Source organism: Bison bison, unplaced genomic scaffold (assembly GCF_000754665.1).
Source record: "Bison bison bison isolate TAMUID 2011002044 unplaced genomic scaffold, Bison_UMD1.0 scf7180017853731, whole genome shotgun sequence".
In the NCBI taxonomy this organism is placed as follows: Eukaryota; Metazoa; Chordata; class Mammalia; order Artiodactyla; family Bovidae; genus Bison; species Bison bison.
In genome coordinates this window covers 243650-260478 of record NW_011484304.1, presented here as the reverse complement: position 1 = coordinate 260478, position 16829 = coordinate 243650, and the positions used below count along the sequence as shown (strand labels likewise).

General features: G+C 41.0%; 1 protein-coding gene across 3 annotated transcripts in view; it reads right to left on the bottom strand.

The window, feature by feature from the left end:
* The window catches only part of PAPD5 (PAP associated domain containing 5), a 70094-nt gene that overhangs the window by 6238 nt on the left and 47027 nt on the right, over positions 1 to 16829 (bottom strand). For all 3 annotated transcript variants that reach the window (XM_010855104.1, XM_010855114.1, XM_010855101.1), the window contains exons 2-8: positions 10188 to 10311; positions 7787 to 7833; positions 6238 to 6358; positions 5043 to 5150; positions 2838 to 2966; positions 1835 to 2048; positions 107 to 233 (exon numbers count right to left, since the gene is read on the bottom strand). In XM_010855104.1, the coding sequence (XP_010853406.1) occupies positions 107 to 233; positions 1835 to 2048; positions 2838 to 2966; positions 5043 to 5150; positions 6238 to 6358; positions 7787 to 7833; positions 10188 to 10277 (836 nt within the window). In that variant the 5' untranslated portion in view covers positions 10278 to 10311. The remainder of the gene's footprint in view (positions 1 to 106; positions 234 to 1834; positions 2049 to 2837; positions 2967 to 5042; positions 5151 to 6237; positions 6359 to 7786; positions 7834 to 10187; positions 10312 to 16829) is intronic.

Genomic DNA, 16829 nt, shown 5'->3' with positions numbered 1-16829 from the left:
GGAAAGGTTAAAAAAAAAAAAAAAAAAGAACGAAGGTACATTAATTCGAAGATAAGAAGTCGCAAACAATTTTGACGCAATGGGCTGATTTTAGTGAAACTTTTACCTCTCTGTCTCATTGTTGGGATAGTACTTTGCTATTGGTGATACAGCATGACTCAGGACAACGTAGGCATAATCAAAGGCCTGTTTCACCTGCATGGCCCCATATGAACTCCTTCCAACATCATTACCTTCAAAAGAAATATATACATAACATATTAAAATTTACTGTGGCTTAATATGAACTGAAAGTTCACGAGCCCTCTTCTGGGAGAGCAAGGGCAATCACTGTCCTCAGAATATGAGCCGCTAGTTGGCCCCACAGCTCCCCAGGCTCTAAACGTGTAGATCATGCATAAATATGTCATTATGGCATATAAATTGCCTGAATGTCTTCTGGTCCAACAGGGACTAGCCCTTACACAGTTATGAAAATAAAAGAAGCAACTGCCTATTTTCTCCTAAGAGTGAAACAAAAACAAAACTAAATTAGAAATACCTATTTTTTTGCTTGTTAGCTTTATAAACCTCTCCTGCACTACATAATGAGCTCCTAAAAAGCAAGGACCATCTTACTGAAAAAATCCTTTGTGTCCTTTACGTAGAGCTGGCTTTCAAAGAACATTTACTCAATGAATAATCTATTACTGTTTATAAGATGGTTCATTCAGCCAGAAAAGGGCTCCTAGGAAACTATTCTTTTAACTTTTTTTCCTTACTTATTTTCAAAGTCAATACGTGCATGCGTGCTAAGTCACTTCAGTCGTGTCTGACTCTTTGCGACCCTGTGGACTGTAACCCTTTAGGCTCCCCTGTCCACAGGATTTTTCCAGGCAAGAATACTGGAGTGGGTTGTCATGCCCTCTTCCAGGGGATCTTCCTGACCCAGGGATCGAACCTGGGTCTCTTAAGTCTTCTTCATTGGCAGGTGGGTTCTTTACCACTAGCGCCACCCTGGAAGCCTCTCTCTTTCTCTATATATATTATATATATGTATGTATATTCAAAGTCAACACATTAAAGCAAATGACTAAAAGCATTTCTACTGACGTCCAATAATGCAGAATCTAAATATTTTACAATTATACCAGGAAAAAATATTGTCCAGAAAAATTAGAATACAAGCAAGCAACATAGAGCTTCATGAAAAGAGGAGGAATTAATTTTCCACTCACTTTCAAGCCAACATAAAGCTGGAAAAAGCACACTATGCAAAATTAAAGAAGGAAGAAGGGTCCAAAAGGAAAATAAACTGTCTCTTGGTACCCTCTCTCTCAAGAACTCTGAAACATATAGTGTGTCTCAGAATCCTCACTTACATCCCTGGCTGACAACTGGTTAGAATCAGGAGCAGTAAGGACTAAAGAGAGAAGAACTTAAAATGGCTATCAAACTGGAGACGCACAAACCCACCCACAGAGCTAATATCTGTTCTCCTTTGCTTTTAAGAGTCAAATAAATTTTACTCCTAACCCCACTCATTTGCAAGCATACAATGTGTTTTTCTGGTGTGTGTGTTTATGTTCATGTGTTTGCTTATAAAATATCTTGAGGAAAAATGAATGACTACAATTACAAGTTAATCCTTAATTTTTCACCTGAAGAGAGTTTAAAGTACAATATAATGACTAAGCCTTTTTTGGACTGAGCTGGGTGGCTTGCAGGATCTTTGTTTCTCAACCAGCGACTGAACCTGTTCAGCAGTGAAAGCTCAAAGTCCTAACCACTGGACCTCCAGGGAATTCCCAATGCCCTCTTCTTGCATGTCCATAAATTTACCTAAATTCAATACCTGGTTGTAAAGGATCTTCTATATAAAGCATGGATGGCCTGTAGCCGTCTAGCATATTTTTCTGTACTTCATCTTTGGCCACATAGGAACCACCATCCTTTATCCGGATGCCAGTCTTTAAATAATTGAAGTGTCGTCCATATAATTCAAAAAATTCTATTAAGAGAACACCATAGTTTGTATTGGGGATGCAAGCATCTTCCCTGGGATGTAACTAAAACGAGAAGAAAAAAAAAAAAAAATTACATTGGATTTTCTCTGAATTCAAGGTGAGGACAGTAAATGACATTCTAACTTCTATAAACAATATTATTATAATTTTAGTTTCACAGAGCAGCCAACAGATAATAGAGTTAGAGCAGACTAATTGTAACAGTACTTGTGTTATAGACAACCGAAAGTGCCATGGGCGCGGGTGGAACCCAAGGGTGTAGGTGGAGCCCACGGGTGTGGGGGATAATTTACGAGGCTGGATTTCACAGCTGCCCAGGATGTTGAGAGAGTCGGCTTGGCCCAACATCAAGGAAGTCATTCTGACTCACCAGCAGAGTCAGGCAGCTGGCAACACTGCTGTACCACATGAGCACGCTCACTGAGGATATTAAGACTTCCAACACATCTTACCCAGACAGCGAGTGAGACTCAACTGTAAGTCTCCACTTAGAATAGTAACTGCTTAGAAAGACATTCTTATTTTTGGCATTTATGTTACTATGCACACCTATGGAAACACCACCATACTTTTTGTGTTAAAATTTGTAGTGCAAAGTCTCAAAAATATTAGAACACATGAGATTAAAAAAAAAAAATTCTTTCCTTGGGATTTTAAAATATTTAATTGCTAAATTATAAAAAAGGTACCTGGTTTAAAGGGAAAAGTTGTCAGTAACCAAGGGAAGTATTCTAATTAGAGCTTGAGTAAAATTTTTTTCCAAAATGATTCCCAGCTGATTTATTTAACAAAAAACATTTAGTGTACACTAGCAGGGTATAACTTACTTACCTGAAGGAAACTTACTGCCATTAAAAAGAGACTATAAGAACCAATTCCACCCGTAAATACTTCATTAAGGTCCCTCTGTAATAAGAACTGTTTCAATACTAAAACCAAATATGGCAATACAGGATATTTCTGGAAAAGAAAATTACATTTTCAATGAATTCCTACATCAGTAATAGCTGGAACATTAATAGCATAAATGGTCTCTCAGTATAAACTGGTCCTTACATGACGAACTTTGATGAAAATATATACTTGCGCACTTTAAAAACAAACTATAAAAAAGTAAGCTCTAAGTAACTGAGGATTGTGTCCTCACATCTAAAACCCCAAACACAGAGAGCACCCCAGCATTCACTATGGGACAGAACACTAGCAATACCTATCGCGTGACACTCATTTTATGATTTACTGAACAAGTCTCGATTGTAAATAGATAAAAGAAACGGTAGGGGACGACGTCTCAACTCTCAAAGCAGTCAATCCGTGGGATTTTAAAGAACCACTTCTGTAAGTAGAATGGCACAGGCAGACCAGGCCCTCCAGGTGATCCTGCGGAGCCCAGAGCAGGTCACCCTGCCTGCGGTCCTCGGCGAGGGCAGGTGAACACGCAGCCCACCTTCCGTGCCTTACAAGGAAGGGCGCGCACACCCGTGGGGGCAGAGGAGGACAGCCTGAGTCCATCTTTCACTCAAGCTCATTCTCAGTAAGTCCTCTCCGCAAGTCAGGCCCCGGAGTAGGGACTCCGAGAACAAAGCCGGCAACACACGTGGAGAAAGGAGCCTTAATGAAGCCACTAATCGCCATTCTTTCCTTGACACTTATAGCGCACACGCACCGCTTCCTTAAGGAAAAAAAGCGTTTATACTTTGGCAAATCATGTCAAAGTAAGCGAGCGTGAGAAACAACAAAAATATGGAGAAATAAACATTTTTAAACACTATGGTTGAACTCGGAAATAGATGTAGTCTCTCTAAAGAACAATTAAGCAAACTGCCAAGAGAATTTTCTCTGCATATATCCTCTGACCCAGAAATTCCATTTCCAGGAATCTTCTTACAATGTATTAGTGTAAAGAAAGATGCAGACGTGGAAGATGCTCACCAAGCGCTTTTTTAAGAGCAGAAGACACTGGGAGCAACACAGGAAGAGCTGCCTGCACAAGGCATGGCCCATCCTGACGAGGGTGGCCAATGAGAAGACTCAAGAAACTCCTGACTGCTGACACAAAAATCCTCCAAAATAGCAAGTTTTAAAAAAAAAAGTATGACATCATATATATGGTATGCTATTTCTTTTGTGAAAAATCTCAAGAAGATGATAAACAAAGAAAAGAAGTTGATGAAGGCAAATCCTATGTAGCTGATCTAAGCAGACAAAGTAAACTCACTTTTTGCTACCCTTTTATAATAGGTTTTTTTTTTTTAATTATGTGTATTATTCTCAATTTTTTAAAAAGTTTCTTTTCTGGTAAAAAGAAAATTTACACACACCCAGTATCTCCAAAAGAATGGGATTAAGGATATTTTCTTTTTCTGCACATTTCACATGAGAATATAATGTTTATCACATGAGAGTTATAATTTTTTCTTACATAAAAAGAAAAAGGTGAACTCGAAGAACTGCTAAAGAAAAAAATCAAATGGAGAGAAAAGATAATTTAAGCCAAAGCAGTGCAGAGTTTTAGTTTAGGGAGAAAAAAGCCAATGAGTCCAGCTGAAGATGGTGTTGATAAATTGTGAACTCTCTAGGAAGAAAACAGAACAAGCAGAAACAGACTTAAATCATTCCAAGATAAGGGAAGGACATCTGCAGGACCTACCGCGCAGGTGACTCGGGGATTAAGACCTAGAAAAGGCTCCTAGAGAGGGTCTTAATCGGAACTCCTGTGAGACTGAAAGCAGACAGGAGTGAACTGCGTGGCATGACTCAGCCCGAATCTCCCTAAGAGGAAGGATCTAGGGCAGAGAAGCTCTTCAAAGGCTTCTTCAACCCTTAATTCTTACCTGAGGCCACACTATAAATTACTGATTATGACAAGCAGATTCAAGGAAAGTAAAAACCACCGCACAGAAAAGAAGCATTTGTCAGCAATACACATATAAAAATAGTTTAGCCAAGTATACCAAAACACCACCACAACAGAGTTTCAAAACATAACTCCATTTTCTAATAGTCTCATTGAATAAACACTATGAATTCTCTGACCTTGGTAAAATCTTTGATGAGGTCAGCTGCTCTGACGCCATTCTGTACATTAAAGCTGATATCAACTTTCACTTCGGTAAAAGAATCTGTTAATTTAATAATAGGTACCTAGAAAGAAAAGAAAGGTAAAACTTAAATACGTCAGACAAGTTAAATGACAAGTCGGAGGACGGAAGGTTACCAGAGCTGAGATCCTGACCTTCTCAGGAAGACTTTAAACACTGAGTATTCTGAACAGCCATACCAGAGTAGACTTGGCTGTCTAGATATCTTATGTTGCATATTTAGCATTTAAACTCATGCAGTGTACTTTGGAATTTCTACTGATTGAGAGTTTTGAAACAAAGTAACAAAAACTTTTCTCGACATTAATCTACTTTGGAGAACAGTTTCCAACACAAGAAGATCAAGAATTATGAATGTCAGCCCACAGCACCAAACTGTTTCCAGTAAGAAAACTGCTAGATTCTTAAGCTACACACACAATAAGTCACTGGCATTTTTGGTCAGTTTTGCAAATAGCCCAAAAAACAACCAGACAAGAGAACTTAAAATGTAATAATTATTCTCAAATGAAAAATGATGGAATGGTTTATACGAAGTAACAGAAATTCTTTTAAAAAAAGAAAAAAAAGCTCTTCTTCTACCATGCACTAGAAAACTGAGACCAGCAAACTTGATATACAGAACTAGATTTCCAAATTAATAGTTTTTAATAAAGAAACCACCCATTTCGCTCTAATAAAACCTGGCATGCAAATATCCAAACTTCTAAAATAGACATATTTATTTCTAAAATGAGCTTCCATGAAAATTCTTAATGTTCGCTCCATTAGTTAAAATGACTTGATCTACAAAATTTCAATTAATACAATTCTTCAAAGATACAAAATATGATAGAAGAATATCTGTGTAACTAAAACTTTATTAGATATCCATATTTTTACTTACACTTTTTATATTAAAAAATCTATACAGTATTATATGATAAAATAGAGTAAAAATTTTTAAAGAAATAGATAACCAGAACAATTCATTTGTCTCACAAATGCAACTGTTTATGTGCAAGCACTGGGATCATGAACAGAAGGAATCATTCAGTCACAATCCAACTGTGTGCAAAATTAAAATTTAATTTTACACGTTCCATGCATAAGTAACTAGAGAGTTTAAGATGAAATGTTAAAGAACTTACAGTTGCTTTGTCCAGAACTTTCACCGAATCTTCATCTGCAACCTTATGCTTCCGAAGAGCTTCCTCCAGGGTCCAGAGGGGTAGGTTTTCCCACTTCCCGAATACCACAAGATCAATGTCACTGAACACAGAGCACAGACAGGAGTTGTTGAAAGAAGCAAGAAACTGTACTCACTGTCACTCCTTCAAGCTACAGCCAGCAAGTTACTGCCAGCATGATGAAAACTTATTTCTCACTCTCACACTGCCCAATGAAAACTAAATGTGTCGGGGAGGACTGTTTTTCAGAAAGTGGAGGCTGGCGATTTTAACAACCTCCTACTTCTCCTAGTCATGTCTCCGGGTAATTCTGAATGAAGTAAACCCTCAAAAACATCAGTTAATGTTTCCTGTTCATAAAGGCTTCTGGTACTAAAAACCTTAAGACCTTCCAAGTGAAAGAAATTAACTGGTTAATCGTGACTTACATTATCAAGTATAAAAGCAAGATGCAGGCATACCAGTATATCCAGTATGCCACCATGTGTGTAAGAAAGGAAGAAACACACATTTCCTTTTACATATAAAGAATCTCTCTGGAAGGATATGCAAGGAGCTGGTAACAGCAGCTCCTCCAAGCAGAGAAACTGGGGGACAGAGGTGGGATTCAGACTTTTCATTGTCATTATTTTTGTGCCCTTTTCAAATCTGAACTAGGTTATCACAAAAATTAAATTTTTAGAAAGAATGACTCAGGCTTTGCAGATGCTCAGAACCTAAATAAGGAAAAAATATTAAAGAACTCAAAGTTGAATATTTCAGAGTTTTGTAGGCCTAGGACAACAATGGGAAGAATGAAAATTGCTAGGATGCATCCACTTGAACATATTTTAAGTTTGGGTAAAGTAGGCTAAAGCAAACTCAAATGGAAACCATGGCGGATGCCTGCGGCTAATCATACCATACTGGGTACTTGAACGTGTGTTACAGGGTAAATCTCATGGTGGGTGCTCTTACCACAATAAAAACAAACGCACGATGAAATGTTTTTGCTTCATGAAGACCACGGCAGTTTAATTCTTGAAGAACAGGTACTTGATCCTCAATAAGTCTTACCATCCCCTCGAAGCAGCCCCAACATACATATCCTACTCTCATCCCCAGCTGTGGGCCAAGACAGACCTCATTTGAGAAGACTAAAATAACAAGGGGCCTGAAAAGACCAAGACGTTCCTCAGAGAAGAGTCTATACCCTAAAGTTTTGAGTCAGAATATGGTGACAGGAGCTAATATGAGTTCTTAATAAAAAATGAGAGACTTGGCTTCCCTGAGTGTACAGAGCTCTAGAGCATGACCAGGTCATGACCATAATATTACATTAACATCTGTGTTAGTGGGTTACGTTATGGGCTTGAACAGTTCTCTGTAGTGATACTCTATTCCAAGGTAACTCAAATAAAATACAAGTAAGTTTTCATAAATCTGTTTTGTTTCTATTCTTACATATTTAACAGTCAAATAAACTCTAGAAAAATACACAATTCCTTGAAAGCTTCATAAATGTACTAACCTTGTAGGTAAATACAAGCCAGTTTTAAAACTTCCAAATATCTGGACCTGAAATAGAAAAAGTTATATTAAAATATGAGCTATGACAAACCTAGACAGTGTATTAAAAAGCAGAGACATCACTTTGCAGTCAAAGCTACGGTTTTTCCAGTAATCATGTACAGATGTGAGAGCCGGACCATAAACGTGGCTGAGCACCGAAGAATTGATGCTTTCCAATTGTGGTGCTGGAGAAGACTCGTGAAAGACCCCTGGACAGCAAGGAAATCAAATCAGTTAATCCTAAAGGAAATCAACCCTGAATATTCACTGGAAGGACTAATACTGAAGCTGAAGCTACAATACTTTGGCCACCTGACGTGAGAGCCGACTCATTAGAAAAGACTCTGATGCTGGGAAAGAGTGAGGGCAAAAGGAGAAGGGGGTGATAGAGGATGAGATAGTTGGATGGCATCACCAACTCAATGGATATGAGTTTCAGAAGACTCCAGGAGATAGTGAAGGACAGGGAGGCCTGGCGTGCTGCAGTCCATGGGGGTTGCAGAGAGTCGGACATGACTTAGGGACTGAACAACAAAAAATATCAGATGAAAGGCCAAACCATGGAGAACTGTAGGACTTTGCTACCCTCTACTGGTCACTTTTAGTACTACAAGAGCATTTTTTTTCCTACCACCACGCTTTCCGGGAAGCAAGATTCCATGTCTCACAGAAAGTAGTATTAAGTAGCACTACTTCTGAAAGTTAGTTTAAATATAGGTTCAAATATCAAACATGTGGACTTAAACAGAAACCTTTCAAAAGGAATGTTCACTGCTGCTGCTGCCCTAAAAAAATCTAAAGACACAATCCCAAATCCTTAACTTCTGTTCCTCTAGGCAGGAATCTCCTCATAGATTCCTGGATTACGGGCAGACTGCCTCCGTCACAGGACGAGCGGCAGCCTGCAGGCAGTCTCCACAAACACCAGGCACTGTCGCTACAGCAGCATACTGCGGCACAACACCAGCACACAGCCCATCTCTACCCACAGAGAACAGTGGGAGACACAGGCAGACGTGCACACAAGTAGCTGCCATGAGGGATGAACCACGAAAAAAGTTCAGCCTGTGAGGTGAGGTGCACCAAGGGACTCAATCACAGCCTCATGTTCTAAAATCGCCCTCATCCGGAGGAGGACTGATTCAGATCAGGGTTTCTCAACTTCAACATTACATCTGGGGCAGGTAAGTCCTTGCTGTGAAGAGCTGTCCTGTGCATCGTGTGATGTCTAGCCACCTCCTTGGCCTCTGCTCACTGTGTCAGGGGCACAGTCACGATAATCAAAAATGGCTCTGACACTGCCAAATGCCTCCCAGGGAGTCACCAATCTAGATCAAGCAGGAGCAGCAACGTGGCACACAGCAGCTGCTCGATAAAATACTAGTGTCGCTCGCTCTTCCCTGTGGGAAGCCCCGGCGGCTCGGTGGTAAAGAACCCAGCTGCCAATGCAGGAGACCCATGCTCGACCCCTGGGTCAGGAAGGTCCCCTGGAGGAGGAAATAAACGGCAGCCCACTCTAGTATTCTTGCCTAGGGACTCCCACGTACCGAGGAGCCTCTCGGGCTACAGTCCATGGCGTCACAGAGTCTGACATGACTAAGCATGCTTGCATGCGTTCTTCCCTGTACCTATAATATCTTATTTGAAGCTTCTCTGTTTTGCCAATTGGATCAAAAAAGCTTCCCTGGATTTGCTCTTGCCATCCCATGACACAGTCTAAAGAAAAGTTACATAATACAAAGGAAGGCATTCCAATAAATCACTTCTTTGAATGAACAAAATGTAGAATAAACCCTCAAAGGAGCCCCCCAAGGTGACCATCAATAATAAGAACCATAAACAAGCAGAGGAAATCTTGGGCAAAAGTTTGTTCACTGGGTGGGGGTTATACTGAGAGACAAGGAGTGATAAGAAAAAGAGAAGGAAACGGCAGTTTCAGGAGAGTAGAGTACACGCCTACATTAGACTATGAAAATGAACTTCAAATGACACAACAAATTTCTACCTGACATCTTCATTCAGCTATAAACAATTATGCAATGTTCATACTGACAGGCTGGAACAAAATAGTAACAGAGTTTTGATACATCACATCCAAATAACCCACTGCTATCAACACAAAGAGGCTTGATTTGTCTTTCTTCTCTTTATACTAATGATTCCTAAATATAGTTTGCCTTTAGCAGTACCACAAAGAAGTAGTCTTAAGTCAGTCATTCAATTCAACGCAAACAATTAGGAAGCCCAAAATTTTATCTAAAGGCTGGAGAAAATGGTTAGTTTTTGAAACTGCATTAGACCACAATTCTACAGATGCACATACACAGGGATACTACCTAAGCACCCAGACAGGTACTCACATCAGCACTGGGCCAGAGCTCCTTAATCACACTCTCGATCCTGTTCACCACCTCCATCCGCATCTTCTCCTCCTCTGGTCTTGGAGACATATATTCATAAAAATCACTGATTTCTTCATGCAGACTGAAGAAAAAAAGCAGAGAAGTTAATACGGACAAGGCCAATCTAATGAGAAATCACTATTTTAAATAATCTTACCCAATTAAGTCTTAAAGTCATCTGCAGGTTTTACATTCATAGATTTCTCACCTTAATTTTAATGTTATACTTCACGCTAAGCTAAAATAGGAATGCACAAAATTTAATCAAAATGCAAAAGTAATTAAAAACGAGAAATTCCAAATTCCAAGAAGTCTTACTGGAGTGTACTAGCAGCTCTCACACATTTATTATCTGCCTGTGCAGAATACTTGCTGAGTGCTGGTGATTTCAAAACTTCTTAAATTTCAAGTGAAGGCCTTTATACTCTGCCTTTACACTTCTGATCCAGTAGATATAAACACAAGAAGACACAGACAAGCTTCTGGGCAGTGGGGGTGACCCTCTTCCCCCTCTGAAATCCATTCCTCACAGGAGCAAAAAAGCATGTCTTTCATGATGTCTGCTTAGTGAATTAAGTGTCAAATGAATAGGTCAGCCAGGGAGTATCAACAAAGACCTAAAAGGAATGGCTGGCAGACAAGGCTCCATAAAGGAGCTAAAAGGACTTGCGGAGACCAAGAGGTACGAGGCCCCCTCAGGGAGCACCGAGCAGAGGGCACAGCCTGTGGCAGGGGGAGGAGGAGAGGGAGGAGCAGGTCCCGAGAGGAAGGCAGTACCGGACAACAGCAGGCTCTGAGCGACACACGACAAGTTCAGACCTTCCCGGATGGTAACAGGGAACTATTTAAATGATTCTGAAAGGGACCAGGGAAAGACTGACTTCAAAAATGGAGCACTTTAAGATTTTAAGACCTGGCAATGGTGCCAACAACGGGCTGGCAAAGAGACAAGGCTGGATGCAGAAAGAATGGCTCACAGACTACTGCGAGTGCAGGGCTGGCTCAAGGTCTGGAGCATGGCGGCAGGAAAGAAATGGGCTCAGAAATGCCACACACACACAGACACAATGGCGGGGCCACAGGGCAGGACCAGAAACGGGAAGAGAAGAGTGAGGGTGCCTGCAAGGGCTGAGGTCTGAGGTCTGAGGCGCTGCGGGAACGGATGAACAAGGTGAAAGGAAACACTAAGAAGGCTGGCTGGGGAGCTGCGTGCAGTCAGTTACTACAGAAGAAAACGAAGAATCAGAACAGAAGAAAATGAAAACCGCATTCCTTAACAAGGCGGTGCAGCTGTGAAGAGCTACCTTTAGGAGGGAAAGTAAGATTGGCCACTCAGTCCTGTCCAACTCTTTGTGACCCCAAGGACTGTAGCCCGCCAGGCTCCTCTGTCCATGGGATTCTCCAGGCAAGAATACTAGAGTGGGTTGCCATGCCCTTCTCCAGGGGATCTTCCCCACCCAGGGTCTCCTGAATTGCAGGCAGATTCTTTACTGTCCGAGTCACCAGCAGTTTCCCTCAGTATGAAATGGGAGGAAATCTGCAAAACTTGGGTTGGATGCAGACAAGACGTGAGGCCCAGCTCCAGGTCGCTGGAGGTAGTATACCAGACTGAGGATGCTCTGGTGGTCATCTCGGTCTAGCACAGCTGCGATGAACCAGGAAGCCAGGAGAAGGGCACCAGTTAAACAGCAATGGGTGCCAAGCACCAGAGGGGAGCATGCCGGCGGCGGCAGGGGGAGCGGCAGTGGGAGGCAGGGCAGCCTCCAAGTGGAGGGGTGTGCCCGCAGCTGCAAGCCCATTCAGGTCCAGAGCAGGTTTGGGATCCACAGGAAGCTAGAAACACCAGGAGACCCAAAATGGTTGCAAGTAAAGGAAAGAAGACCAAATCTCAACATCCACTGGCTGTTAACAGAATGTGGCAGAGTAAACTTTTAATCAGTAGTTTCTGCTTCTTCTGATATTTTCTTTTTAGAGTCAAAACACTCGAGTTCCATACTCAGGCACTGCCTGAGGGCAGCTGTGTTCCTTTTCTGGCCTCAGAGTTCTCAGGCACAACCTAGGGAGCAGCAGCCAGGAGCATTTTCAGGCCGTTGGTGTCCAACGGCTGGGCCATTTGGTAAGGAATGACCGACAGCAGCGTTGTGCCTGTTCACTGTGGAACAGGAAAACTGGATTTTAAAACTCCAGGGAGTTCTGCCACTAAACCCAGAGACTCCCAGTGGAGTCAAGTCTTCCTTGACTTAACTAGGTGCCTTCCAGGTACCCTAGTATCTTCAGACTTTTTTTTTAAGCTTCTCAGCTTTTAATATATTCTCTAAGGTCATCCCCTTCGGTTTCTGAGAGACAACAGCTAAAATCATTAGTCATTAGAGAGTTTATGGCTTGCTTTACTCTTCTGCACTTTTGGTGGGGATGAGAACCACAAATAAACAACCAAACAATGGACTTCTTATCTAACTAGATCATTTGCTATGAATTATCAGTTTATTTGTGGTTTGAAAGCATATCACTGTAGAATACTTCCATTGTAACCAATGGGAAAAACCTCCTAAATTTGACTGTTAGCTACCCTACAAAGGCCCACTTACACATTTTTTTTAAAAAATTCTGAGCTCAGATCAAGTGTAGAAACCTTCATAGTTATAAAGGTCTGTAGTAAAACCTTTTAATCATTGCTCAGAACTGATCAGCTTTTCCTACACACACCCTCCCAGCCAGCTCTCACCCACCCATCACTTAAGTCCTCAGTTATCACTTTCACACACACGCGTGCGTGCACACACACACACACACATACCCCTTACTTTAAATTACCCTTTGCTTCTCAGAACTATAGAGATCATGCATCAGGTAGACTAAGGGGTCTTTTCTGATGCTCAGATTAGGCTATTTTCATCATGGATCCACTTCAGGAAGAGCAGATCTCAGAGAAACTTACACATTTTATAATTCAAATAACAGGCAAAAAGTGTTTAGCCCAACCTCTAGTTAATCTTTAAGTCATATGAAACTAAGTAAGAAGTCATCCTCCAAACACTACTGAGTATCTGTGTTCAAGGTATTACAAGGAAAAAAGTTAGTCACACATGATCCTTGCCCTGGGTGGTGTCCATCTAGTGATGGAAACAAATACTCATGATGTGAAGCAGTTTGTGTGTGTGATACATATACCCCACGCTGCTTCCCCACAGGCAGGGTGCAGACGAGCAGGAGTGCCTTCCTATGATAGCTTCCGGAAGTGCAAAGAGGTCGCCCTGCAGGGTGGTGAGGTCCTCGTCACCTCAAGTCACTTTCAGATGACCACAAAGCCAACAGAGGTCTTGTAAGGGATTTCTGAACTCGGCATTATTACAAGGTGGAGAAGATTCCAGAACTCCTGTTTATCACTAGGCTGTCAAGTTTCTAATTAGCACACATTAATTTGGAGGAAAGGTATGATAGTTTTATGTGACAAATCATTAAAACAAGATTACCGTACCACACTTTCAATGGCTAAATTAAAGAGCTCTCTTGGTAACTGTCACACTGCACTTGAAAACGTGGGTTATCTTCAGATAACTTCTGGTGTTGATTTCTAACATAATTTCACAGTGATATGAGAACAGACTCTGATTTCAATACCTCAGACAGACCATGAAATTTTTGCACATTTCTTATGACCCTGGATATGTTCCAGTGTCTCCAGATTTATAGTCCACGGGAATTTGAACAGAATTTGTGTCCTGCTGTTGTGTGGAAATTGTATAAATCTTAATTATGTTGAATTGGTTCATAGTGCTTTTCAGGTGCACTATATCCTTCTACTTTTCTGTCTATTCATTCTAATAAATTGGGGGAGTTTGATATTGAAATGCCAACTAAAATATCTATTTATCTACTTTTAAAAATAATTGTAATATATAGTGGAACTATATGTAATTTTTCCCTGTATTTTCCAAGTCTCCTGTAAATGTGTTATCATACTTTCATAATTAAAACAATAATTACCGGGGGAGGGAGGGAAAGACTACCCTAACACTGTTTGCTGACGCATTCTCCTACTGAGAGACAGCTGGTATGCTAGCAGTTAACAGCTATTAAAAATAAAGCTGTTATGGAAGGAAAAAAATATCCTAAATTTTAATAATCCATGGAACTATCTTCCTATTTAGGAAAATATGATTCTACAGCTTATCTTACCTCTCTTATTACTTTGCCTTTTCCATACTGGAAGGAGGGAAAGAGGAGTAAGTGGAAAAAGAAGGGCTGTTAAAACAAAAAACCATTTGAACAGTAAGAACCAGAGAAACCATCTCAGGCCTGCCAGGGTCATCTCCTTACCCAAGCCAAACACAAACATTCTTACCTATCTCATCTATATTTAACTGGCTTTATGTAAGATGCTTATTAAAGAACTAAGTGAGAAATCTTGGTACAATCAGGAGATAAACTTCCAATGAAAATTTTAAGATAATTTTGAGGGGCTCTTTCCCCATGGACCACATAATTTGACTGGCATGGTACAACGTATATCCAGGTGCTTTAAAAATCCTAAAGGAACTGAGTCCCATTTCTGGAGTGCCTACTACATGCCTGGCACACTTTTGAGTGACATGATGACCTAATAAAGGCTGGAAACTGGAGAAAGTGTGCAAGTTTGCTTTCACACATTAATTATGCCTCTGGTATCAACTACACAGAGAAAACTTCAGTTTCTTCCACTTCTGGGTTAAAACTCGGTATTAGTTAAATTAGCAAACACTGCTGTGTGGTACACACCCAACCGTACAGTTTCTCATCTTAGAATTACAAAACACAGCTCTCCTGTGATCAGAATTCCTGAGTGACAGAAACACAGTGCCCTCTATTAGGATAGCAATGTCTTCTTAAAAGATAAAGTGAGCAGCAAAGTGGAAAAGTATATAAAAGCAATATGATAAAATAAGTGCCTCTATATAACTGGAGAGGATGCCCCAACCCAAAATTTTTAGAAAATGAGAATCAAAATTAATTTGCTGGGGTAAAACTTAAACTCAAAAGTTAATGATAACACAAAAATTTAATGGAACAAAGAAGAAATGTCAATAAAAAAATAGCTTCTGTACCCACAGATAATTTAGGTCATAAAGACATGAAAAAATCACTTTTGCTCTGAGAAGAGTTCCCCCAGAGGAGATATGCTAGCCTTTCAAAACAGTCTTCAAAGGCTCAACTTCTCTGGCTATAAAAGGGAAGAACTGCTTCACACCTTTTCAGCTGGGCAACCCAGGGTGGGGTGTGAGTCTCTTAGCAGTGCCTGCAACCTCAGAACCAAAATCAACATGGCAGTCTCCCTGATACCGCCAGGCCAAGGCGGGCAGATGACCCACTGCTGGCCCCTCTGCTCAACACTGCCCCGGCCGTTCACCCAAAATCTGTTTGGGGCTAACACTGCTTCCTGGGGGACACCTGCCCGGCTTGCAATGTGCCTGAGGACAGTGTCACATCAAGGTCAAGCCATTCAGTTCCATAACTGAAGTCCTCTTTAACTGTAACCTCAGACCTATATGAAGGCACATGTCATGTGTTAGTCACTCAGTCGTGTCTGACTCTTTGTGATCCCACAGACTGTAGCCCGCTGGGCTCCTCTGTCCATGGGATTCTCCAAGCAAGAGTACTGGAGTGGGTTGCCGTCTCCTTCTCCAGGGGATCTTCCCAACCCAGGATTGAATCCAGGTCTCCTGCCTTGCAGGCAGATTCTTTACCATCTGAGTCCCCAGGGAACTGACCAAGTCTATTCAGTTACTGTCAATAACAAGATACTCCTCCCCTGCAAAATTTTAAGATTAATAATAAACAATTCTGACAAGGACATATGGAAAAGGCATTCACATGCTGCATGTAAAAATGTAAATCACTACAATCTAAGAGGTTGTTGTATAAGTGATAAATGATATTTATATAAATAATCTTTAAAATCCCCCATCTTTCATTAAAATCAGGATCTGGAAGAGTATTTGCACTTCCACGTTTACTGCAGCATTATTCCCAGTAGCCAAGATACGGAAACAACCCAAAAATACACTGACAGATGAACAGTCAAAGGAAACAATATGATGACATATTATTCAGCCTTAAAAAGGAAATCTTGCCATGTGAAACACCAACAAACCTGAGAGGACATTATGCTAAGTGAAATAAGCCAATCAGAGAAAGACAAATACTGTGTGATTCCACTTACACACTCTAAAAACGGCCAAACTCACAGAAGCAGAGAATAGAATGATGGATGCCAGGGGCTGGAGTGGGGTGGAGCATGGGGAGTTGTTCAATGGATATAGTTTCAGTCGAACAGGATGAATCAGGTCCTAGAGATATACTGTATAACACAGTGTCTACAGTTAACAATACTGGGTTGTGCACTTAAAAATCTGTTCAGATCAGATCAGTCGCTCAGTCGTGTCCGACTCTTTGCGACCCCATGAATCGCAGCACTCCAGGCCTCCCTGTCCATCACCAACTCCCAGAGTTCACTCAGACTCACGTCCATCGAGTCAGTGATGCCATCCAGCCATCTCATCCTCTGTCGTCCCCTTCTCCTCCTGCCCCCAATCCCTCCCAGCATCAGAGTCTTTTCCAATC